Genomic DNA, 25,761 nt, shown 5'->3' on the forward strand with positions numbered 1-25,761 from the left:
CTTGAACCTCGTGAATAACTCAACGAATGAGAAGCAATTCTAAGTTTGCCATAATTTTATTATGTATTTTTATTTCCAAAACATTATAGCGACTTTTAATAAATGGCGGAAATGTTTTCCAATGGTTTTGGATCCGTTATTAAATATTTCTACACTATGTTTATCTGTTATACGAGCTTGATTAAGATTATGCAGACATTGTTAATTTGCACCTAGGTTGTCTAGCCATATAAATCCGTGCATGACTACACTCACGGGAGGTTTATCATATTACATAATTATGTTGATGTAAGTAATACATAGTTAATTTCAGTTACTTAGGTATGTTACACTATAATTATTAATTATCTTATGAAAGTAGAAATTCTTAACACATGATTCAATCATGAATAAATTTTAAAAATGGAAATATTTACGCTTCCGGCAGGACTTGAACCCGCAACCTCCGCAATACGTGCGTTGCTCTTAACCAATTGAGCCACGGAAGCCTACCAGAAACTCGCGAATAGTCCGTGTATAAAATGTGTTCAGTCATACGACCTTACGTATTTGATAATTTGTCAACCTAATACGTCCAAGCACAGATTTGACAAAAGATGTGGATAGTCTAAAAAAAGACGTGGGAAATCTTTGGGGTTTCTACAGCAAAAAAACATAGTTTTATAAGGGTAAAAAATAAATAAAATGGTAGATGGATACGTGTAGTTAAATCTTCGATGTAGGTTCGCGTGCAGATTAGCGACCGACGCGACGCGTCCGGCCGGGCGGACCAGCGGCGGCGGACTGGCGCCCGCAGCCACCCTCCGTTCAACAGTTTGCACCCTCCCGCGACAGCGCACCCCATCTCATGTATACCTACCCTATTTATTGTAGGCTCCTTCCGTTAAGTCTACATTTATGTCAACTGAGTAGCGACTAGCTAAGGTTAAGTTAATACGTAGGTACAGTCGACGTCAAAGATATGTTTACACTTTTGCACCTTACCCCTTTGTAATAAGGCGAAAAATGTAAACATATCTTTGACGTCGACTGTACTAGTTTATACATAATTGTGTTTCGAAAGTTAGGAAAAGTAGGTAGGTAATAATTTATATATGCAATCCTGGTTTGAAAATTTTAAGAAAATCTGAATGTAGGTATTTTTGGTTGTTAATGTTATTTCTGTTACAGATTCAAAAGATATCTTAGGTAAAGAATATGTTTCAAAAAGTTTGTATGTACAGCACATGTACAGTCACCACACGGGATTGTTATGACATTTAGGGTTCTTACTAAATTGGAAATTCTATAGTGTCAGTATTGAACAACCATTTTAGCTAGTACCCTAAATGGCGCAATAAGTGTGGGCAGGTTTTTATAATGAAAACACAATTTTTATAATGAAATAAAAATTGTGTATCGGCTGAAGGTTAGGATTTGGACTTAAAACTGTCCAACCTTTCGGCAATACTTTCGGATTGTATGCCACTTGTACAAATAATAGGTGTTTCATTTTTCATAAAGTCTAAAAAGAAAGGCTACTAGTCACCAGCATGTGGCTTGTACATGTTGTTCGACAAGTTGTTTACATGTTATAATTGTTTACAATATTCAATATTTTGAGACTAAATTGTAAATAAGTTGCACATAACTGTAAAATCTGGAGCCGCCCTGAGATGCTGCAGCATCCTGGGTAATAATGACAATGAACTGTCAATGGTTTGTTGAGTCACATCATTGACACACTATTCTTGTAATATACTGCTTTATTAATCAAGTTACACTACTGTACTGTAGTTTGAAAAAACCGGGCAAGTGCGAGTCGGGCTCGCGCATGAAGGGTTCCGTACCATAAAGCAAAAAAGAAAATGGAAAAAAGGCAAAAAGAAAACGGTCACCCATCCAAGTACTGACCACGCCCGACGTTGCTTAACTTTGGTCAAAAATCACGTTTGCTGTATGGGAGCCCCACTTAAATCTTTATTTTATTGTTTTTAGTATTTGTTGTTATAGCGGCAACAGAAATACATCATCTGTGAAAATTTCAACTGTCTAGCTATCACGGTTCGTGAGATACAGCCTGGTGACAGACGGACGGACGGACGGACGGACGGACGGACGGACGGACGGACGGACGGACGGACGGACAGCAAAGTCTTAGTAATAGGGTCCCGTTTTACCCTTTGGGTACGGAACCCTAAAAATGAGCTTGTGCATGTATTTTTTGCAGATGGATTTGGACTCCTTGACTTATCTACTTTTAAGATGTCAATGAGCCCTAGCCCAGGATGTATATATGCTGTCTCTCTTTATGTTTTTTCTTGTTTTGGGTTATAAACTTACTATAGTTTGCTGTATAATGTTAGACCTGTTAGAAAAGAAAAGTCTGCAGCGATTTTGATAGCCCATGCAGTGCATTACATCATAATTTCATAAAAGTTGACGTTTAAAATAACACTTGCACTGCGTGGGCTATCAAAAACTCCGCAGACTTTTCCTAGTCTAACTCTAGCTTTCTTGTTCTGTAAAATAAAGTTCTCATCATGAGCACTTAAGTAGTGTCTAAATCAGTCACGGGCACCTTTCACTTTATTAGGTATTTTATTGCATTATCACATTGCATTAAGACATTAAAAGAAAAGCCATCAATCAGTTTCAGGAATATCAAAAAACCCCAAATGTATATTCATCGTCGGTGTAAAAAATCATTGTTTGGGAGACTAGTAGAGCCGTACGCGGGTCGTGAACATATAAACTGCCGTATACCCGATGTACATTTAAAGTGGCGTAACTAGGGGGGTTTGGAGGGGCCACGTGCCCCGGGCGCCGTCCAAAGGGGGGCGCCAAAATGGGCAAAAGACTACCTCTCCGCCTTGCCAAAGGCACAGCAGGGATACTTTCGTCAGTCGTATTTACCACCACTGTGAAGTGTGAAGTGCGAAATCTGGGCCTCCGGTAAATTTGGTGCCTGCCCCGGGCGCCATATCCTCTAGCTACGCCACTGCATTTAAAAGAACTTACCCGCTATAATGCCATCCATCTGTAGTAGAGCGGCTTCCAGTAATTTAGCGGGGTCTGGTTCGGAATCCACCGATGTTGGATTGTTGTCGCCATCAACCTGTGTTGATTTTCCCATCCCACGGATAAAGTAATTCAGCAGTTCAACACCAAATGTAGGTTCAATTGTTAGAATCAACTTAGTTGGTGATTTAGTTTAGGAAAAGTTAACTTTTTACGGCCGAAATGTCAACAAAACTTCACTAGGCAAGCAAAAAGCGAAGATATGGGTGCGTTCAACAAATGACAGCAAATTCGGATTCAGGCGATGGACGATGCGTCATTTATTTGCCGTTCGGAACCGCATTGCGTCACTTTCGTTTGACATATTGAAGAAAAGGATGCAAATAACGCAACTATGTATTTGATAAAAACCACAAAGCTATAATTCCAAGCTGATTTTAGTACAAGATTAGTTTAGCTTGACACTAAGGTTTAGCTTGATCTTTTTGAGTTGGACATAAAGTTTAAATTTACTCACAAAAAAATAAAATAAAAGCCGTAACAGACTACCACACCGTGCCGCGACCTTAGTGCGCCATACCCTTAAGTGAGAGCGAGAGATATCTATTTCTCGCTCTCACTTATGGGTACGGCGCACCAAGGTCGCAGTGCGGTGTGGTATCTAGTCTGTTACGGCTATAATACTATGGCAAATTACTGATGGCAAATCAACTTTTTCTCAAGAAAAAAGGCGCTAAATTCAAATTTCGGAAATTTGATCTTCGCGCCAACAATTCCGCCTGTATCGGCCCTATTCCGATTTTTTTGAAAAACGTTGGAGATTGGTGCGGCCTGGAAAAGGGATAATATATACGACATAATTATATAATTAGTGCGATAATTAGCACATTACGTGACCGGGAGGTCCCGGGTACTCCATTTTTTTTTATGATATAGGAGGTAAACGAGCAGACGTATCGCCTGATGGTAAGCGATTACCTACCGCCGCCCAAGGACACTCGCAACAGAGGGGTTGTAAATGCGTTGCCGGCTTTAAGGTGGCATTACGCGATTTCTTGGAGGTCGTAGCGCTCCGCTCCTGCTTTACAAGGTTATAACACTGTGGTGCCATGCCATGACCGGAAATAACACCAGTGTGATAGCCGCCTACGTTCCTATGCTCGTTGCGTTTGATAGTTTGAGCACAGAATAAATAATAGTACTAAGTACAGTACGGAATACAGTAGACGGTGCAGGCCGGAGTTTAGGCAGACCGAAAAGGAGATGGCGGGACGACTTGGACACATTCTACCCCAAATGGTGGGAAAATGCCGATGACAGGGTCGAGTGGAAAAAACGAGGGGAGGCCTTTGCCCTGCAGTGGGACAACAAGTAGGCTAGAAAAAAAAAAGTACAGAAGACTCACTCTCTAACAAAACGCGTCTGTTTTTTTTTTTATTATTATGGATGGGCTTACTCATGGCCACAGACTGTTACGATCAGCACCTTCGAGCAACACGGAAGGGAGGCGGCATTCCCACTATTTCCCCTCTGCCGAGGTACAAGATTAGCACGTCAATATAATCTAGCGCGGGTAATAAAACTAGTTGCACTTGGATTTTTCACTAGACCGAGTCCAGACGCGCGCGTGAACACTGCTGCACAAAAATGCCTGTTTGCTCGGTTTTTTGTTATAAAAAGAGGTCGGGGACATCACATTTACAAAATGAAAGTGTTACATTTCACATGTAATATTTTTTTTACATATCATACGTTTAATTACATTTAAATACAATTATTATATTTTAGTCTCAAGTAATTGTTGGATTTATCGATTTTGCTCGCTCAGTACAAATTGCGGATCGGTCGAGCGACAAATCCGACTTCTCATCTCTCAGAATACAATGACATACTTCAACGAAAATGTGTTAGTGTGCGTGTTGTGACACTAGTCACTCGTCCGTACACAAAAAGAGATCGAGGTTTGCAAGATTTGTCTTTGACGTGTGTCATTTTCTATGTATTTGTGTCGTCATTACAGAGGGCCTACCGCGAACCACGTTCGACGTGTTGCCTCCCTGTCACACTTACGTATGAATTTACAAGTGCCATAGAGAGGCAACACGTCGAACGTGGTTCGCGGTAGGGCCTTTGATTGGATTTTGTATGTAAGTGTGTGAGAAGTGCGACTGTGTGCACCTTCCCCCCGCGAAAAATGGCAGAATGATTTGTACGGTGAGATATCGCTTGGGCCCCTCCCTTCCGACGTGTCGGAAGCCGGTGTTGCTCGAAGATCAGCACAGATATGGCCGCTAGGTGTAGACAGCGCCACGCGCGGCTTATGGCAAACCCCAAAATTGGGGCCGAACGGATGTACTTTTAGCTACCTGTAGCAAAGCGACGAAATCGCGGAGTAAACACGCCTGGTTTGAGTCGGTTCACCGGTAGCTTAGTGCCAATGGTCCGCCAAGTTTTACGTTTACACCAAAGACTGACAAGTTGTGCAAATTTATCGTGGTCTGAGTACCAATTCGTGCTACTACCTAATCTACCAATACCAAAGCTATACATATAGATTATATACCTATGTAAGTTCACTGACCTCAGTTTAGTACTAGTACAAAATAGGATATGTTTGGAAAAAAATAAAATAAGCTAATACTTCATAATTTATTAATATTTTATTAGACCCTTTACCAAATTAAACGTAAATAAATAGAACTAGATTATGGTAATAAGTACCAATCCTTTATAATCTTAATTTACCGTTACAGGACGATAAGAGAAAATTATATTTCCTAACTGCAAAATAAACTTTTCATAAAAACAAGCAACAGCCATATTGCGTACATTGTCTTATACATAAATAATTAACAGGTCATTGATTTCCTAGTTTGTGTATAAATATATAACTCTAATGTGACAATATTTTATTTTAAAATACACACATCTAGATATGAGATATATTAAACAATTTCCAAAAAATGTCTCTTTAAATATGTATTTTTAAAATATTAAAGTATTGATCTAAGGCACAATCTGCTAAAACTTGATATAGTAACTATCACTCATAATTACAAACTGGTTTTTCATAAAATAGTATCCCTTTTAATATTAATAAATATTATTTTCATTTCAATTGACAACACAATAAATGTAACAGCAAAATATTAACGACGCTTTCAACTGTTTAAAATTACAAGCAATTGCTTTTAACCACATTATTTATATTTATCTACCCTTAAGTACATATATAAAACAACTTAAAAAATATATAATGTTGGTAAGCTGTGTTTTGGTATTAAGATGAGGGTCGCTATACTAAAGGCTTGTTGTTGACTTGGACTGAGTGCTTAGTAGTATAAAATATAAAATGATCTATAGAATTCTATAGATGCAGCATTATGAAGAAATAATTATTTTGCTTTGTGTAATTCTAAAACGTATCCCTTTGCCAACTTTCTACAGTTTTTTAATTTAGAAATTTTAATTAAAATACTGTTTCACGTATTTCACAAATAACAATTGGCTGTGGCATAACACAACTTCCAATACTTATTTTGTACTTACTATATAACTAGTCCACAAAAATAAAGTATATATATTAGAATTTTAACGTTAAACATTTTTCTCGTGATGAAATTAACGCGATTTACAAATCTGCGAGTCGATAAACAATGTAAATATGTCAACAGCAATCAATAAATAAACCTTCAATAACGTATCGGTGGCTGGATACCGATTTCTCTAATAATACCTATTTATGTATATTATAATTCCTTCAAAACCTGGACAGTTTCTATATAAGTGAGGGATGGAATAAAATCATGTCATAATTTTTTTTAATCAGAAGTAAATAAAATGTCATTACTCATTACATTACTGGTTGACATCACAATTACTAACTTTTTAGCAATGCAGAGATTTACGTTAAATGTTAAATAAATTATTACTACATAATTAAATCTCTGCAATTATTTAACCATTTTATAATTAACATCTCTCCCTAGTCATATCTAAAATCTACAAAATATATTATTTTTTATTAAATATTAAAGGCAATATCTATCATTAGATATGGACGGATTAAGTAAAGGCGCCCAGTGGGGTGACCGGTTAATAATATTAATAGCTCTTAAACTCTACCTTAACTAACCGTGGCGCGGCGGCGGGACCAAATAAAAGTAAACAATCAAGTTGCAAAACCAACAATGAAACAGCATAATATATGAACCTCTATAAATAAATATGTTGCTCGTTTCAGGTAACTCACGGACGGTCCCGCGCCGGCCTACTTTATACACGCGATGACCACATAACAAAACAAGTATATAACTTCGTTGGTAAAACATAATTTCAGTTCCATCTAAGTAATTTCGTAAACTTAACAGGCAAGACCACAACCGAAAGTAAGTACTTAAGAGCTACAGGAATGTAAATCTCAGGTTACTTTAATAAAAATGGAACGGACTGACCAATTACGTTAAACACGAAAAATGTACTAAAACATAATTAACAGCTACATTACAAAATTAATTTCATTAACCTATAGCATTTTAAAATGTATCATTAAACCAATATGTCTCTATAAGCACACAAATGAAATATATTTTATTTACCTAAATGATAAATTGAAAGTCAATATAGAAATTTAACTCTTCAAAATAAAAGAGATCAATATCGTTTGCCATTAGGTTGAGCACTTCTGTTTTAGAACGCTAACTTACCGCATCCAATCCGGATCCGGGACGCAAAAACAAATACGACCAGGGCCGTATTGCATAATAAACTACAAACTACAACTAATATTACAAGCGGAACTCCTTTTCTAATAAGTTAAGTTAGAAAAGGAGTTCCGCTTATAATATTAGTTGTAATTTATTAATTATTATGCAACACGGCCCAGGCGATATTAGTTCCGAGGGTTTTGCGGATACTGATCGGACATGGACCGTAAGCGTTCTCTTAGCTGGAAAACGACGGCTTTGCATTTAGAACGCAAAACATAATAAAATCTTTCGGATAGCACAATTATATGATACGGGTCAGTTTCGCTAAATCTAATGGGGCTTTTCTAAACCTTGATATTAAATAAAATTAAGTACCTTCGAATTGAACGATTCGATTTTAAACTTCCATAAGCATGCATGAAAGTGTTCTATAAAACTACACTACTCCAATTAATTTAAAAAGAAATTTTATTATAATGCTTTTGTGCGACGTTGCCATGCCCCACACTTAAGCTATATTGAGCAAGTGTGCCTTCAATAATTTTCGTTTTCAATTTCAAACAATTCAACTAACGATAATATCATACAACTGAACTGACGAAAGGAACATTGTATAGATTGAGAATGAAATAAGTACATATGACCATAATTAATAACGCACCACTATTTAAAAACAATAAAACATAAGTAGCAATTAAGGAAAAGACGTATTTTTAGAAAAATAAATAATAACAACAAAATATAACTTGTACATTAAATATTAGTCGTGGACTTGCATTACATGCATATTAAGAAACAATTAATAACATAAAAAATGGAATGTAGAATTTATAATTCCTGTCTGTACACAATCACAATAAGTAAATAATCACGGAAATACAGGCTAGGCCCTCTCTTCTCAACAGTGAAATGTAAAAATATATTAATTTGTACAATTTCCACCATAATTTAAAACATTTGTAAAATTCACTATCGCACCAAAAATACTTTTAAAATTTAGATTAGATATAGTCGTAGTACAATTAAGTACTGAAAAGTAGAATGGTAAACCAATACAAGTGTCCCTTTACTATCCATTTAGTATACTTACACATACAATGTTTCTAACATTGAATACGCGAGTTGCGATATCTTTGTGATGTAAGGTGCAGCAACACACTACATTAGTTTTCGTGATTATTTTAAAATGGATAGAGAAGATACTTTTAGTTACTACAATAATATTCCCCACCAAAGACTCGAATCTCTCATCATGGAATGCTACGTCACGTTTTGGAATGTAATATTTGTCATTACCGAGTGGTACCACTTTCAGCTTTCAATTTAGTTACTAGCTTGTACCCCAAATCTATCTGACCCCGTCACAATTATAATTTAATATTACCCTTTTATAAACCCTTTTAAGTACTAAAATATCCGCATAAATATCTTCACACATTTTAACATAACAATTATAACCGCTAAAAATATAACTCGACATAATTTGCACTTTTAAAATGATATCTTCGGGGGGACGTTCAGCGCATAGCGAGTTCGAAGCCCTGCAGCGCCCGACACAGTAGATTGAGAACAGAATCGCGTAATCGAAGACGACAGTGAAGCTCCGAAGCGCTCGTACTATGCACACACCGCGCAAGTGCATCACGAAACACAAAGTCATTATTATCGGAACGGCCCCCCTGCAAACAGTCATTGGTGACTTTTGCTGAGCAGGTGGGAGTTGAACTCGTAGACGTTGCAGCACTGCTCGCCGCAGATGTTGCACTTCCAGGGGTTGGAGTCGCAGTGGCAGCCCTTGTGCAGGAAGTAGAGCGTGGAGTCGGGGAAGGTGATGGAGCAGAACGAGCACATGAGCGAGGCGGGCGCCAGCGCGGCGTCGCCGTGCGTCGACGTGATCACGCCGCCCTCCGACGGCGACGCGCGGGAGCTCTGCACACACACACACACAACCAACGTTTACGGATGTAGTGCATAATTATTTTCCATCGTATTTTAACCGAAACGTACGAACGTGTCTTGCTATTTCAGTCAGTCTCGGTACAAAAACTAGCATGACAAATACGAAGAGGTTGTTAACTGTACAAGGTGGACCTGCGTTGCCTGCCTGCCTTTTGTAATAAGGTCCACCGATCGATGTACCTACAGTTAGGAACGTTGCTGATTGTACCTACAACCTGAATTTCACAATGCTCATCGTATTGCCTAATACCAAGTGAAAATGTAGAATTTTGGGAAGATACTACCGTATGAGATTAATATTAAAGTACCACTACACTTCCATATTAGGCGTATGTTTAGTTGAAATTATCAGAGGTAATTTTTTCGGGCTAAACCTCAATCTATTAAACAAAAGGCATTGTATCTTTTATGCAGTGCGGTTAGGTACCGAATCCGTCACGAGTAAGAACAAGCCCGTTTAAAAAGCATTTGAAACGGAGAGAGAGAATAATAGTGTTCCTCACGTTGGAGCCTCTAGCGCGGCCTCGGACGCTGATGCGGCGGCGCAGGTCCTCGCGCAGCAGGCTCTTGAGCGGCGACACCTTGATGAGCGACGACAGGCTGGACGACACGCCGCGCTTGTCGCCGTTCGCCTCGCCCTGCGACTCGCGGCCGCCCGAAAGAGAGAGAAAGAGAGAATAATGGTGTTCCTCACGTTGGAGCCTCGAGCGCGGCCTCGGGCGCTGATGCGGCGGCGCAGGTCCTCGCGCAGCAGGCTCTTGAGCGGCGACACCTTGATGAGCGACGACAGGCTGGACGACACGCCGCGCTTGTCGCCGTTCGCCTCGCCCTGCGACTCGCGGCCGCCCGAAAGAGAGAGAAAGAGAGAATAATGGTGTTCCTCACGTTGGAGCCTCGAGCGCGGCCTCGGGCGCTGATGCGGCGGCGCAGGTCCTCGCGCAGCAGGCTCTTGAGCGGCGACACCTTGATGAGCGACGACAGGCTGGACGACACGCCGCGCTTGTCGCCGTTCGCCTCGCCCTGCGACTCGCCGCCGCCCGACTCCTCCGCATTCGGCTCCTATAATACGAGTGTGATTTGTATTGGTTACAAAATGAAATATACAGAGATTTCTGGATGAATCAACTTTTTCATGTCACTTGTTGCCATGGTTTCCTCAACCAACTTTTGCTCGGTTGTCAGAGACACGATGAACAGGCACCGTTGGAGGGAGATCATAAAAACCTGGTGTGGAGCATCCACATCCACCGATGACCACGATCCTCAGTCATGAAGGAGCGATCACAGAGAGAGAGAGAGAGAGTTGCCATGGTTACGTTGGTTACGTTCCACTGGGTTACTCTTAAAACCGTGTTTTTATGGCATTTAAATTATCTAAACTAAACGGACATTTTTGTGATAGTTAAGGGAGATGTATGGTGTATATTGTATAACGAATCCTCGTGAATGTCAGCTGCTGCTACGTCGGTAGGGTTGCCACACTAACAAGAAAATAGTTACTTGTTTTACAAGGTTGGCAAAGGCAAAGTTGTTATTTAACTCCTTGTGATAATATGATCCCTAATAATAATATGATACCCGAGCAAGCTAAATATTCCAAAACTGAAGCATATATAAACCAAAATGGTGTATATGCGTCAGCTATAATAGTGGTGATCAGGTATTTTTATCAGCCCCTGAGGTTGTTTTGGCGCATCGTCCGGATAGGAATGGCTAATGATTTTTTTTACCCGGCCCGGGCTCTACGTAAATTTTAAGTATAAGTGTAATTAGCTTGATTAGTAAAATATAATTACTTCTGAGTGACGTAATATTAGTAAATTATGGTTAATAGATTGATTTTAGCTAATGAAGTGACGATAATAATTTTGAGCACCAATAATCTGGTTCTATATAATAAATATGACACCATGACATCCATGACACATTCTTTTTGTAAGGAAATCTTAAAAAATACAATAAGAGCAGACATGTTACAGTTAGACCAAGCTAAGTTGGCAGCGATTTATTGCTGACTGTACTTTTTTTCAACAGTCAACAAATACTCATCGAGACAATTCGAACAAACCCAATCACAATGAGATTGCGTTGTTTCATCCTAGAGTTCCTATAGCCACCTCCGATGTCCGTCATCAGATCGGCTCGATGGTACCATAATATTGCATTGTCACCCTACTTATGCAAGTATGTCGTCGGGTGACAAGCAAAAGTCACTAAGTACTCTCAAAAAATTTAAGTAACAATGCACTTTATTACACTTGTAACACGGTTTTTTGTCCAATAATTTCAATGGTGTTAGTTAGTGACTTTTGCTTGTCACCCGACGATGTGAAGTTTCAGCTCAATCAAATAAGTGGGTCTAAAATTAGCTAGCTAGCAAGATATTAAATAAAAGCTTGTAAAATGTAGTTCAAATTACAAATTGAAATTGAAAGTACTAAAACAAGCTTGTTGATTTATTTTAAGATTTTTTTTGACTCGCGTGACAGTTGTCCTGCTTTCATGCTACTTAACTTTTCAGTGTGTTTTCCCGAGGTAATAAAAAGGTTGGCTTTGCGAGGCCCCCCTAAATGCGAGGCCGTGAGCGAAGGTCCCATTCGCAGCCGCCTGTAGTTCGTTTTTTCAGCATTAGAAAGAAGCACAAAGAAGGTAAGCGATCTTGCAATGTCTTTTAAAATGAAAAACGCTTTTTTAAAGTCCGTAACTATTACTTATGAAAGCAGAAGAATATAAATGATAGTATTAGATTCATAATTGTTACTTATTTGCCGTGACTTATTTTTAAAACGTGTTTTTCAATTAAAAGACACATCAAGATTGATTACCTTTTTTCTAATGCTAAAAAAAGGAACTATAGCTAAGCCACAGATTGTCGCCCTGTACTGTACCTGTTTGATGGGAATGAGCGTGATGGAGGGCGTGATGCCCGCGGGGAGCTGCGCGAGCGACGAGCTGGCAACGGCGCCCGCGCTGTCGCCCGACTGCGGCGAGCTGCCACCCTCGCCGTTCATGCGCGAATCTGCCACAACGCAACCATACATTCAACCGCTTCTTTTTACATATAATCACGCCTATTTCCTGGAGGGGTAGGCAGAGACCACGGATTTCCATTTGCTACGATCCTGAAATACCTCCTTCGCTTCCTTCACTTTCATAACATTCCTCCTACACGCTCGCCGGTTTAGATCACTTTTTAATTATAGAAAAATCCTATATCTGAGCTTACTTTATTTATTTATCGTCTTATGTAAGTGACGAATTACGAGATATTAACGCATGTTAATTGTTTGAGAAGGTGTATCATGTCTAAATTTAATTACATGATGTATTAAGAGGGTAGCGGAGAAGCGCTTCTGCGTACGTAGTCCCAATTTTCTTCTCTGGACATTCAACATCATGAAATATTTTTACACAATTTGACGAAGATGTGTTGGGTATGATTTGACTCAGTCAAGGTGCATTTCTTTATTTTTAAAAGGTACTTTTCGGCCACAGATATCGGTACCTACCAGATAAACCAGTATCTATACTCTGTCAAGCCATTTCCGTCAGTAGAAAAGAGCGGCAAATCTAAAAAACCGGGCAACTGCAAGTTGGACTCGCGCACGAAGGGTTCCGTACCATAATGCAAAAAAAAAAACGAAAAAAAAGCAAAAAGAAAACGGTCACCCATCCAAGTACTGACCACTCCCAACGTTGCTTAACTTTGGTCAAAAATCACGTTTGTTGTATGGGAGCCCCATTTAAATGTTTATTTTATTGTTTTTAGTATTTGTTGTTATAGCGGCAACAGAAATACATCATCTGTGAAAATTTCAACTGTCTAGCTATCACGGTTCGTGAGATACAGCCTGGTGACAGACAGACGGACGGACGGACGGACAGCGAAGTCTTAGTAATAGGGTCCCGTTTTACCCTTTGGGTACGGAACCCTAAAAATATAGGCGCGAGGATTTATTGTTCCATGGAAAATTTGAATTTCCGTTTTCCACTTGTTTGACCAGCTATAAATACAACATAATGCTTACCGGAATTATTTAGATGGTTAGACTGTCCCGGAGAGAACGTCTCGTTGTTGTCGGCCATAGATATCTCCACGTGCGGGGTCAGATAGTGCATGGGCGGTGTAGCGTTGTCGACGGAGCGAGCGCCGTTACTGTCGCCGCTGTCAGAGTATGCGGCTGCCACGGACACGGACAGCCCGGAGCCTAGAGCACCCAGGGCGTTGATGGCGCTCGCGTCCATTGAGCCGTCGGCATACGCGGCGTTGGCTATGCCGGCTGCTAGCAGGGAAACAGAGTTGTTGCCGGTTCCTGGGTTGTCTAGGTCGATGCCGTGTCTGGAATAATTTACGTCTATGAAATATTTGTAGGATTTAACACTACAAGTTAACTTAAGCTTTGTAGTGATGACAATGCAATTTTATCAATGCAGGCAAAAGAAAGCTGACAGGTTGTACCATCGGCACCATCGCCCACACTCTTAACAATCCATCGGTGGACCTTATTACAAAGGCATAAGGTAATAGTGTAGTGTAGGTCAGGTAATAGTGTTGCCGTTTGTACAAACGTGTTAGTAAAAAAACAATTGCATTGAGTTTAGGCTCTTTCGACGTGTAGTCGATATCAGCTGGTAACGAAAACTTTAATCAGGAACTTGCTAACGTCTAGTTTTGCGCCGTATTACGTAACTTGTTAGGATATATAACGTAAAAACCTTGTCTCCGTCTCAAAAGACAATGAGGAAAATGTAAACGCATACATTTAATACGTACTTCCCTTAAGTTAAGGTGAGATAAGATTTTTTAGCTATAAAGGCTGTTCTATAGTTTTCACCAGACTGCAAGAAGTACTAGTATGTTTGTATTAATTGTGTGATGTATTGTAGCCTCTATTGAGTGAAACTACTCAAACTACTGAGTCAGACGATTTTAATGAATGACCACATTAGTTTTCGATCGATTTATAGTTCTCATGACGCAAAATACTCTCCATCTCTTCCATTCCAATATAGTACCTATTTAATGAATGATATGATTATGCACGAGGCCATGCGCTTGGCGGGGAACAGAACCCTATGGAGGAACCTGTTCTTCAACAGAAGGATATGATGTCACGATCCTCAGTATTGAGGGACCGACTGAAGAAGGAAGGATGATTATGTAGGCATGACATCACATACAATCCTTACCTGTTAAAGAAATGAACTCGGAGGCTCTTCATGGTGGGGGCACGGTAGCTGCAGAGGGGGCAAGTTTTGACAAGGTCGTGCTGGCCAACATGCTCGTTCTGAAAATGCGCGCGCATGGCGATCTGGCGCTGGAACCCTCGGTTGCATATCGGGCAATGGTACGGCAAGCTCTTTGTGTGGGTTGTGAAGTGTTCCGCTAGATGGTCCTTGCGGAAGAATCTCTTTTGGCAGACTCTGCATTCGTAAGGTTTGACGCCGGTGTGGCGCATCTTGTGGCGGCGCATGTTGGCGCCGTTGGAGAACTTCATGTTGCAGACGTCGCACTCGAAGAGCTTCCTGTGAGGGCGGGCGTCCGCCTGCGCGGCCGCCACATTGTTGTTGTCGGGCGAACACTGCGCCATGTGCGTGGTCAGCGCGCGGCTGCTTAGGGTGCTAAATGTGTTGCAAGTTGTGCATTTTAGCAGCGTGCTGCCTCGTTTAGGTGTTTCTTCTTTACTAGCTGTGGTTGCCTGCCAAAGATAAATGCCACATAATGTTTGGAAATTCAAATCACATGAGATTTTTCACCAGTAGTTTATTTATTTCTGAGCTTTTTATTCTTCGATAATTGATGAGTGATGAGAAAGTTACATTTAATACACAACAGGTGCAAAGTAGCGTTAGTTAAGTAGAGCCAGTAAACTGGCAATTATTACATTTTAAAATGTAGGTAATGGCATTATTCATAAACATTTGTGAAATGCCATTGATAATCTTTTGTAACAGAAAGAGACATAATTTATATAAAGACTTCATGTTTTTTTTTTCAGGGGATAATTAAATAATATTAACAAAACAGTATCTTTAAGGTAAAAATACTATTGTAATAAAACATTTGCGAACTGTTTGTCTAATCTAATCTTTTACATTGGGAATGAAGCTGATGATAGCCCTGGATCTGATCAAATCATAATAACACCTTATTACTTCACATTCCCCCCCTATATCCCCTAATAAAGGTGGGTACAGTCACACTCTGTTATTGTTCTGCCATTTAGGGTTCTAGCTATATTGGACATACCATAGCGAAAGTATTGAACAACCAATTTACCTGGGACCCTAAGTGGCTCAACAATTGAGGAGCATGATGGTAAAATACAGAGTATATAAGATGTCTTGTGCCATACCTGTATTAATTTAAGCTTTTTCCACGCATACCAGGTATTATTTATCAACCACATATATGCCAATTGAATTTCAACCTTAGCATTCCGATTTAAGGTTCAATTGAAATTGAACTGATGCAAAAATTAACGTCTTCAATTAAATCATCAAAGCTGTAACTATGGGTTACCTATTACGTACATGCATTTTATCGGAAACCTAATAATATGTACATGTCAATAAAATATATTTCCATAAATTGAGTTCCAGGGATCAATATCCCCTTCCCTTCAACCCTTTTCTTTTAAGGCTCTGTCACACAGGAGCGTTTTGCAGGCGGCGCGTGAACAGGACGCGCCGCTTTTACATTTAAAACGCTCACGCGCAGCCCGGATAACGCGCCAGTATGACGGTACCTTTAAGAAGTCCATTATAAAATAAAATTGAATTTAGTTAAATTGTTATATACCAAAAAGTGTAAAGTTATATACCATCACCAACACTGTTAACTGTACATCAGTGGACCTTATGCCTTTTGTAATAAGGTCCACCAATGTACAGTTAGGAGTGTTGGTGTTTGTACCAATTAGATAAAACTTTCACAATCTTAATTCGAAACATTTTTATAGCAGAAGAAATTAAAATGAGCACATGATCCATTAAATAGAATTGTTACCTAATTAGCAGTTGAAAATGTATAAATATTCATATGTCTTAAGTTAGACCAAGCTGGAAACATAATAAAAACAACCTTTGGTATTTGAGTAGTATTTAACATCTTATAGGCATATATGCATGTCAAGATTCAAGGTGTACATTTAAATACATATAAAGACAAGTAAGAGTATTATAATTATAAAACAATATACCTATGTATATGTCATAACTTTTTTCTCTTATTTTTAATTCAATGCTATCTCTTTTATTCTTTTCCCAACAGGCACAATATTTTTTTTGTGTTGTTATTAATTGCTGCTGAAGTTAATTTGTATGACAATATTTTAATGCAGATACCCCATCATGCTTGTTACAAAGCTGGACACCAACTCATAGGTACCATCGAATCAAGATAACTACATTCATATATTGATCCTTGGGAATACAGAATCTTGATGGAAATAAGGAAAACCAGTAATGACACCTAGCAGCTGTGCAAGGTGGTGAAACAAGCACTACTTATCTTACAATAATGAAGAGATTACAAAATCCAATGATACAATATATTATCTCAACTAAATCTAATATTATATCACTGTAGTATTGTATGCTGTAATAATGTAATCATGTTTCAATAATAACATCATGTTATTACAGAGTGTACCTGTTCTGGTAGGTGCCTAATCAACTAATCCACAAAACATTATTATATAGAAAATGGTTGTAAGGTCTAGTTACAATTAGGAAGAACAATATCTACCCACTTGGAATTGAAGTCGGTATTTTGGCATTAAAATGGCTCATATACTTAGCTTACTAGGAATTAATTACTTTTTAAGTACTAACCGGTTCATTTTTGACTGCAGGCAGGTTCGGCGACACGGTGCCTGAATCGGCCTCTGTTTCCCCTTTTGATGACATCACATTACCAGCTCGCGGCCTTTCTGGACATCACTCTCCCGCCACACTCACTTAAAATTAAAACACAAACATTGTATTTAATACATAAACCTACAATAAATACACAGGTGATAAGTGAATCAACAATAATTGCTACGCCAAGAAATCACAAAACAACTTCGCTCGTAAAAGAATGGCGAGGTGACCCATTTACAAAAACATACGAATTATCGACTCACGCTATACACTATTTATAAACGTTATCTATCGTATTCATCCCAAACAACACTTCACTTATCCCGTCCACTAAGTTGAATAATGAACACGATAGTAAATTATAAACTCACGTTTAACTTGATACGTCGACAACCAGCGGTATTTTAGGGAGAGATCGCTATGTGGCCTAATTCGATGCTCAGAACTCGATGCACAAATTCGTGTTACGCGTATAACTGTAAATGCACAAATAAGTCGATCCCCACTATTAACTTGCACTGATTGGACATCTTTAAACTATATTAACGCCATTAATAGCTTTGATTTCCTAAATTAAATAATGGTATTTTATCTACAGCAATCCCATTTTGATCATGATTCGAACAGAAAAAAAATTATACCTACTTCACACAACACTACACCTGTGATGTGATTTTTTTTCTAAAATTTCTTTGTAACTGGTAACACTTGTGTGGTGTTACCACTTTCCCACAATATTCACTCAATTTTCATAAAAAATACAAATACATTTTACTAATAAAATATCACTCTTTGAAATAATTTAGGGTATTGCGAAACAAATAATTTAATTTAATAGGTCTTTCTACAGAAATCTTTTATAGTCCGAATCATACTAAAGATTCAGTGCGACTTTTCAGATACATTTGGAATTGTAGAAGCGGGACAGTACCACCATGCGTAAAAGTCGTAACAGCCATTAAAATCACATTCAATACTTTATCGTATCACGGCTGAATACATTCTAAATTAAAACTGTTTTCAAGAGATGTTACGTCTGTTATGCATGAAGGGGAAGTACACAATACATAGACTTAATAATATATAAAGACGGAGCCTCAGCGAGCTGTCACTGTTGCCACTTTTGTTTAGTGTACGATTAACAATGAGGCCCACGTTGCTGTAGCCATGTCGATAAAGTCATATCGATAAACTATCGACATTTCTTGCAATTTTAATTTTACTTCAAAGGCTTAACGATACCTAAAATGACCAAAAACGCTTTTATTCTTTATTGTGGTTATCATATCACAATTTTATAGTCACGCCCCAGCAGGGAACCAAGGGAAAGTTCCGATATTTAATTAAAATACATAAATACCTCCTAAAATAGGTGTTCCGCAATAATTGAATTATATTATTATATTATAATATATTCATTATCTATTAGCATTTCAATTATGTTTATGTTTAACGAAGATATTGAAGGTTCAATTAATCGCTATTTCGTTCCGCTGTGTAGCGTTTATCGATATATAACATGATTAATATCGACTTTTCACATCCCTAAAAGAGCACACATATACGCTTTTACGCACGCATACACAGCCTGGGCGCATCAAGAAAGGCAACACTTGATTTGAAGTCCACCTTGTCAACAGTATGGTTGTCCTTTTTTGACAAACGGCATTTTAAAAGAGCGAGGAGAGAGAAATGATACTAGTTGCTGCGTCGTGAAAGAGAACAGAAAAGGCAGGGCCCTTGACACAATACAATAGACTGTCACAGGGTCAGTCAGCCAGGGATGCCAACTTAGTGGTTTTATCACTAAATTTAGGGGGAAATAAATCAGCTAGGGGTCTTTTTAGGGGCTAAATATTTTTAGGGTAGAAAAAGGCGGCAAATTTGAAAAATGTAGGCACGAAGGGATATCGTCTCATAGCAAATTTGAATTTCACGCCTTTTTCTACTGACAAGATTTGCTTGACCATCTATAACGTTCATATGTATGTATGATCACAAAAATGTCGAACCGGTTGAAAATCATAATAATGTACTAAATTCTGTAAAATGTATAAAATAAAGAATTAATTAAACGTATTTTCGTTTATTTTTTATTTAGTGGGTTTTCCAAAATAATAGTACAGTTTTAGGGGTTTTTAAGTTGAGCTCTAGGGGTAAAAAAAATTGGAGTTGGCAACCCTGCAGTCAGCTGCGTCACTCACGTCACTGTCAGTCGATAAATATCTACGTAAAATAAATATATTTTGTTAATCAAACTAAATAATCAGTTTAGCTTGAACCGTCTACTTTCGTTGTTGTCGTGCATTATTTTCTATTATAAGTATCCAACGTCGGTTCGTTACATGTCTTCCGTGCGTAAAATAGAAATAGAAAATGTTGTGAAACTAAACTTGTTTCGATATTCTCATTACTTATTATGTAAAAAACCAATAGAAGATGTGTTCTCATAGTGTGTTTTCATTGTTTAGTAAGTGGCGTTTATGGATTAAACCGCTGCTAGTAGCTTTGTACGTGATACTTATAATCGTTTTAGTGCCAATATTGATAGCTCATTCCATAAGCAATGGATTTAGTAAAGCTGACCAGGGCGCGTTGGTGGGAGGCGGATTTGTCCTCTTGGCGATGCCCATCTCGATATGGGAGATCACACAACATGTATTGCATTACACAAAACCTTCTTTACAGAAACACATAATAAGGTACATGTCAATATTTTATTTTCCTATTTTTTTTTTACTGTCGGACTTACCTCTATCCAAAGACGTGGGTTCGAGACCCACATAACCCACATTAGCCAGAGTTGATCATCATAAATTTTTTCATTGTGATTGACATCTGCATGTACAATTTATAAAATATATTATAAGGTAATCTAATACTAACAATGTCTATGTTACAGCAGTGGAATGATCAATTATTTTTATAATTTTGTGGCCTATATTCTCTTTATATTATATGTTTTTGTTAATGAAACATCTTTCCCTCCACAGAATATTATGGATGGTCCCAATCTATGCACTAAATGCCTGGCTAGGCTTACAGTTTCCGGAACAATCTATTTATATGGATTCTCTGCGAGAATGCTATGAAGCATATGTCATCTACAACTTCATGAAGTATTTATTAAACTACCTCAATGAAGATCAAGATCTTGAGGCACTATTGGAAACGAAACCTCAAGTTTATCACATATTTCCTCTCTGCTGCCTTGCACCATGGGAAATGGGAAGGTGATTAGGACAATAATATTAACACTAATAGTAATTATAAGTAATTTTCTGTTTATTTATTTATCATTATCACATAGAGTTATACCAAGAAAAGTGTGCAGCAATTTTGATAGCCCATGGAGTGCAAGTGTTATTTTCAATGTCAAACTTCTATGAAACGATGACATATAAATAACACTTTTGCACTGCGTGGGCTATCAAAATCGGTGCAGACTTTTCTTGGTCTAGCTCTAATATATATCTCTATCTGTCCAGGGAATTTGTCCACAACTGCAAACATGGCATCCTACAGTATACAGTAGTGCGGCCCGTCACCACCGTCATCTCCATGATCTGTGAGCTGTGCGGGGTGTATGGAGAAAGTGACTTCAACCCTAACGTGGCGTTCCCTTACATGATAGCCATTAATAATCTGTCTCAGTTTTTGGCCATGTACTGCCTGGTGCTGTTCTATAGAGCTAACCGGGTGGAGTTGAAGCCGATGAAGCCTATTGGAAAGTTTCTTTGCATAAAAGCTGTTGTTTTCTTCTCATTCTTGTGAGTATTTGATATAATTCAGATGTTTAACAACCATTATCCTCTAGCCGCCCATATGTCAAACCTTGCCAAGCAAAATGAAATTTTATTTTGTCAACACAATGTTCAAATTAGAATAGTACAGGAGACCTTTTTATAGGTCTCTGGGCGGCTAGAGGCTATGCATATAACTTGTTGCCGTTTCGTTTTTAGTAAAAAAAAAGCATATAAGTTGATTCCCTCCAGTTGGTATGTTTGCTTAGTGGAAAAGGCTATTAGTACATTAATTACTGATACACATTTTTTACTCCATTTTCTGCTTATGACTGAATACTAATCAATTTAGCAATTAGCAGAATTGTTGAACATATTAAGTACTACAACTAATTAGTATTATTTTCTTACAGCCAAGGTGTGATTATAAACATTCTGGTTTATTGTGGAGTTATATCAAACCTATTTGGAATACCAGAATCAGATACCAAAATCATGTCTTCAAAACTTCAGGTATGAAGAATTTCTTAAACCAGACAGATCATACCATACCACTATCTTATAAACATTGTTCGAATTGGGCCGGTATTCAAATAAGGCACTCTCAATCTTTGGCGCTTAAGGACGCTTATTACTTTCACCCATGTTCTTACAGCTCCCATGAAAGGCGCTATCAAACTAAGGGGCCACACAATAACACCCACTGTAAACTTACGAGCGTGAGGCCTATATAGTCTCTCTTTAGGTATTTAAAAAAAAGTAAACAATTTGTTATATTATTCGGGTAGTTATATCATAATAATTATTGGTTAACCAAACAAATACAAAACCGCCTTGATCAGTCGCTGACCGATCTGACTTTAACCTACATTATTTGATCATGTAATGTTTTCATCTACCCTCAACTGGCTTAAGGACCCATTTGAGGGAAGATTTTGTTTAGTTTTATTTAAATATCTAAAGATACAGAGTATAATCCTAAAGATTGCGTTTTGTCTCCAGGATTTCCTGATCTGCATCGAGATGTTCCTAGCGGCCATCGCGCACCACTACAGTTTCTCGTACAAGCCGTTCGCACGGCACGAGCCCGACTCGCGCTCTTGCCTCGGCTCGTTCCTCGCCATGTGGGACGTGTCGGACGTGAAGCGGGACATCTCCGAGCACCTCGGCGTTGTTGGTACGTCACCAGCTCATGCCAGCTCGTCGAGAGCCTCTCGCTGAGTCTCGGCACCGCTCCGATCCAATCGGAGAAACGCGAGATCGGATATTTCAACATCGACTCCCTAAGTTCCTATTCTCCCAGGATTCAGCTAATATGTGAAGGGATTAAACACGACAGTCATATTCTGAACGATCCGAGTCAACAACACCAGCATATGCCGGCTATACACACTTGGCACCGCACCGATCTAATCAGAGAAGCGCGAGACAAGACGAGGAAGAGCGACGAGAAGAAGAGAGACGAGAAGGGAGCAGTATATACACACTCGTTCTCTGCCTTTCTCGGGGTGTCTCGTCGAGTGTGTAGAGCCTACATCATATACTGCTCCCTTCTCGTCTCGCTCTTCCTTGTCTCGTGTCGCGCGCTTCTCCGATTGGATCGGTGCGGTGCCAAGTGTATACAGCCGGCATATGCCTCGCGCGGCACAAGCCTTACTCGTGTTGCTTCGGATCGTTCATATGAGACTGTCGTGTATAATCCCTACATAAATTAGCTGAATCCTGGGTCGAGTAAGGACTTAGGGAGTCAATGTTGATGTTCCGATGTCCAAAATACAGTGTCATGGTTATCGCGCGTTTCGCGCTCTCTGTTTTGGATCTCGGAATGTGTGTATAAATTTTATTTATCTAGCAAGAAACGAGAATGGCGTATACCCGCTCTGAGATTGTGTATTCTGTCACTGATTGCTTTGATTTAATTGATAGTGTGTTTTTATGCTAGAATTTGCCATTGAGATATTGTCCATCAAAAGCTGTTATACTTTCGAGCGCTAATGACGTTTTAAAGTTTTAAAGTTGTCGCGAAGTAATTTGTTTATGAGGTCAACAATAAATGTTAACTATGTAATTAATATAATTATCTAACATAGTTACCATTTTTATCACGTCTATTAGTTATTCATAGACTAATAGGATAAAGATTAGAAAAACAAAATAGCGGCTCATATAGGTACAGTCAAATGTAAAAATATGGGAGCACACATCATATCTACTCAAAAATATGTCAGCGAATTAAGAACTATGGGACGATAATCTTCGGTTTAACTAGTGTTATCTATTCTCAAAAATAAGTTGGACTATTATCGTGCACGTTATCAATCGACCTTCGCTGCACTTACACACCAAAACAGTTATTTAAGCGGACATGTACCTTATGGTGTTGCCATATGGTCTTATTTATTGGTTTGTTGACACAACTGGCTACCCATTCTATACCCAATCCTGTGTTTCACCTGCAGACAATGTAACATATACACCGAGAATGTTCTTTCAGCCTGCAATTGAGACATTCTTTGTGGCTTCCCATCAGAAAAGGGCCCTTATCCATGAGCATGAACGCCATTAGACGTTACACCTCTTCTATAATCAATATTTTTTTAACTGCTTAAGGGGCTTACAGATTACCTGTTCGCCTGACGATATCAGCCTGTTAGTTGTTCGGAGTTGTCAAATTTAGCGTTTAATTGACAGGCTAATTTCGTCCAGCGAACTGGTCATCAGTGGGCCCCTTTAACTGGAGGCTGTAAACAATTTCTGTCAACAGGGAGCTCCTTCAGCCGGCGACTGCGAGGCAAGTCCATGTACCACATGGCCCGAGGTTACGACGAGAGCTCGCGTCTGGTCAACGAGCCCACCAGCAGCTCTGCGCCCAACCTCACCGTGGAGGAGCCGGTCGTCGACATCCGGCCCTCGGTGTACGGCTCTGTGGACACGACGATCACCGCTTCCGCCGACTCTGAGCCGCTGCTGGGCTCCGTGAACGACCCCCAGGCATGAGTAAGGTCTGGACATATGTTTTTATAGGTACGGTAAATGTGATGATTAGCTGGGTCCACACAGAGCGAGCATACGCGCGAGGCAATTTCCTCTCGCACAAAACTGCCAGTGTAGACGTGCCTCCCGCGCGCCGCCTCGGCCGAGGCACGTCTACACTGGCAGTTTTGTGCGCGAGGAAATTGCCTCGCGCGTATATGCTTGCTCTGTGTGGACCCGGCCATTGACGTTTCGGGCTACGGGCTACCGACAGGTCACCTTTGTTAAGTACCTGCCTAATGTTGTAACGGAAAGTTAGAAATTAAATGGTGGAGCATAAATGCAATTGCATCGGCGTCAGATCAGGGTGCGTATCCAACGTGCAATGGTTAACGCTCCGTAGTGAACGAAACGCAACCGTCACTGTCGCACTAGTGGGGAAGAGTGATAGAGAGGGATGACTAAGATACGCTACGAAGCGTAAACGATTGGCACGTTGGCTACGCGCCCAGAGCTATCACTCGGTTCGGAGGAATATAGTTTATATTTTTAAGGCATGATTAACTTCTTTTTCATGTGTGAATTTGCGCTTGCGGAATTATTCATTTGAACCCCGAATGAAAATAGATGACCTAGTTAAACATGGCTTATTCTTGTCACACGATATTTGTATTCTAACTGGGCGAAGCTCTTAAACGATTACGAGTATATTATAAATACGTAGTGATTATTTTCTCTTTGTTATAAATGAATTTTCTTTTTAACTACTATTTCGTATTTCTTACATCACATTTTATTGCCAAAAACATTGATATTAAAATTAAGGAAAATCAAGAATAAAGAGAATGGACTGATAAAAAACCAGTTACAAATGGTAATGGTTCTTGATTTGATTCACTAGGTATTTAATTAGGTAACTGATAACACATGTTTACTGAGTTTGATTTTTGTGTCACTTAATTAATTTGGATGTTTCTACATTCCAAATTGCTAAGCATAATCTTAAATTCTACCAAAGCTGGAACCTGAGTAACATTGCTTTTTGCACTTTAAGTAGGTACCTATAGGTTTAAATTACTAATACCTAATTAAAAGATCTTCTGATCTGCGATATTGACTTAAATATACCTTAATATATTATGTTATGAATATAAATTGTGATATATACCGCAACTTTTGGAGCGGTGCGTCTGTTAAGTTTTAGAATTAAAAATACATATTTCTTTATCCAATATGCACGAGTTTCATTTTCACTCAAACGAAACTTTAGTCATCATGGTAAGCAAATTGTCCTACCCTTATGTCAATCAATATAAAAGGGCCCACATATTACCAGTTCGTCGGACGATATCAGCCTGTCAGTTGTTCGCCACTGTCACCTTTTACTATTAACTGACAGGCTGATATCGTCCGGCGAACTAGTAACAGTGGGCCCCTTAAGAGGCGAGTTGGCTATTAAGGTCCAGTGTTACCTCTCTACACTCAGCCCTCACACCGGTCTTGCCCTTGAG

General features: G+C 39.1%; 2 protein-coding genes and 1 non-coding gene across 3 annotated transcripts; 1 reads left to right on the forward strand and 2 right to left on the reverse strand.

Annotated features, from left to right (window-relative positions):
* Positions 1-415: 415 nt before the first annotated feature.
* Positions 416-488, reverse strand: Trnay-gua (transfer RNA tyrosine (anticodon GUA)). The gene has a single exon. It is a non-coding gene; the product is annotated as a tRNA-Tyr (tRNA).
* A 5,153-nt stretch (positions 489-5,641) lies between these two features.
* LOC134666681 (zinc finger protein ztf-16) lies at positions 5,642-18,172 on the reverse strand. Its single transcript, XM_063523912.1, has 7 exons — positions 17,906-18,172; positions 17,505-17,629; positions 14,859-15,367; positions 13,697-14,007; positions 12,557-12,687; positions 10,554-10,727; positions 5,642-9,638 (listed from the first exon to the last, which is right to left on the reverse strand). The coding sequence occupies exons 2-7, from the start codon at positions 17,577-17,579 to the stop codon at positions 9,399-9,401; spliced, it is 1,440 nt and encodes a 479-aa protein (XP_063379982.1). The 5' UTR covers positions 17,580-17,629; positions 17,906-18,172; the 3' UTR covers positions 5,642-9,398.
* Positions 18,173-19,737: 1,565 nt separating this feature from the next.
* On the forward strand, positions 19,738-25,482 carry LOC134666790 (transmembrane protein 184C). Its single transcript, XM_063524086.1, has 6 exons — positions 19,738-20,236; positions 20,528-20,767; positions 21,023-21,304; positions 21,691-21,790; positions 22,280-22,454; positions 24,042-25,482. Exons 1-6 carry the CDS (start codon positions 19,974-19,976, stop codon positions 24,272-24,274), a joined length of 1,293 nt encoding a protein of 430 aa, XP_063380156.1. The 5' UTR covers positions 19,738-19,973; the 3' UTR covers positions 24,275-25,482.
* Positions 25,483-25,761: the final 279 nt, after the last annotated feature.

The sequence above is a fragment of the Cydia fagiglandana genome, chromosome 8 (genome assembly GCF_963556715.1).
Source record: "Cydia fagiglandana chromosome 8, ilCydFagi1.1, whole genome shotgun sequence".
NCBI lineage: Eukaryota > Metazoa > Arthropoda > Insecta > Lepidoptera > Tortricidae > Cydia > Cydia fagiglandana.

Coding starts and splice junctions, on each gene's coding strand:
- LOC134666790 (XM_063524086.1), top strand. CDS start 19,974: ATGTGTTCTCATAGTGTGTTTTCATTGTTTAGTAAGTGGCGTTTATGG. Junction 20,237..20,527: donor TTACAGAAACACATAATAAG/GTACATGTCAAT, acceptor TTCCCTCCACAG/AATATTATGGATGGTCCCAA. Junction 21,305..21,690: donor GTTGTTTTCTTCTCATTCTT/GTGAGTATTTGA, acceptor ATTTTCTTACAG/CCAAGGTGTGATTATAAACA.
- LOC134666681 (XM_063523912.1), bottom strand. CDS start 17,579: ATGTCATCAAAAGGGGAAACAGAGGCCGATTCAGGCACCGTGTCGCCG. Junction 12,688..13,696: donor TAACCATCTAAATAATTCCG/GTAAGCATTATG, acceptor GCGTTGTGGCAG/ATTCGCGCATGAACGGCGAG. Junction 9,639..10,553: donor GCCGCGCTCGAGGCTCCAAC/GTGAGGAACACC, acceptor GTGTGTGTGCAG/AGCTCCCGCGCGTCGCCGTC.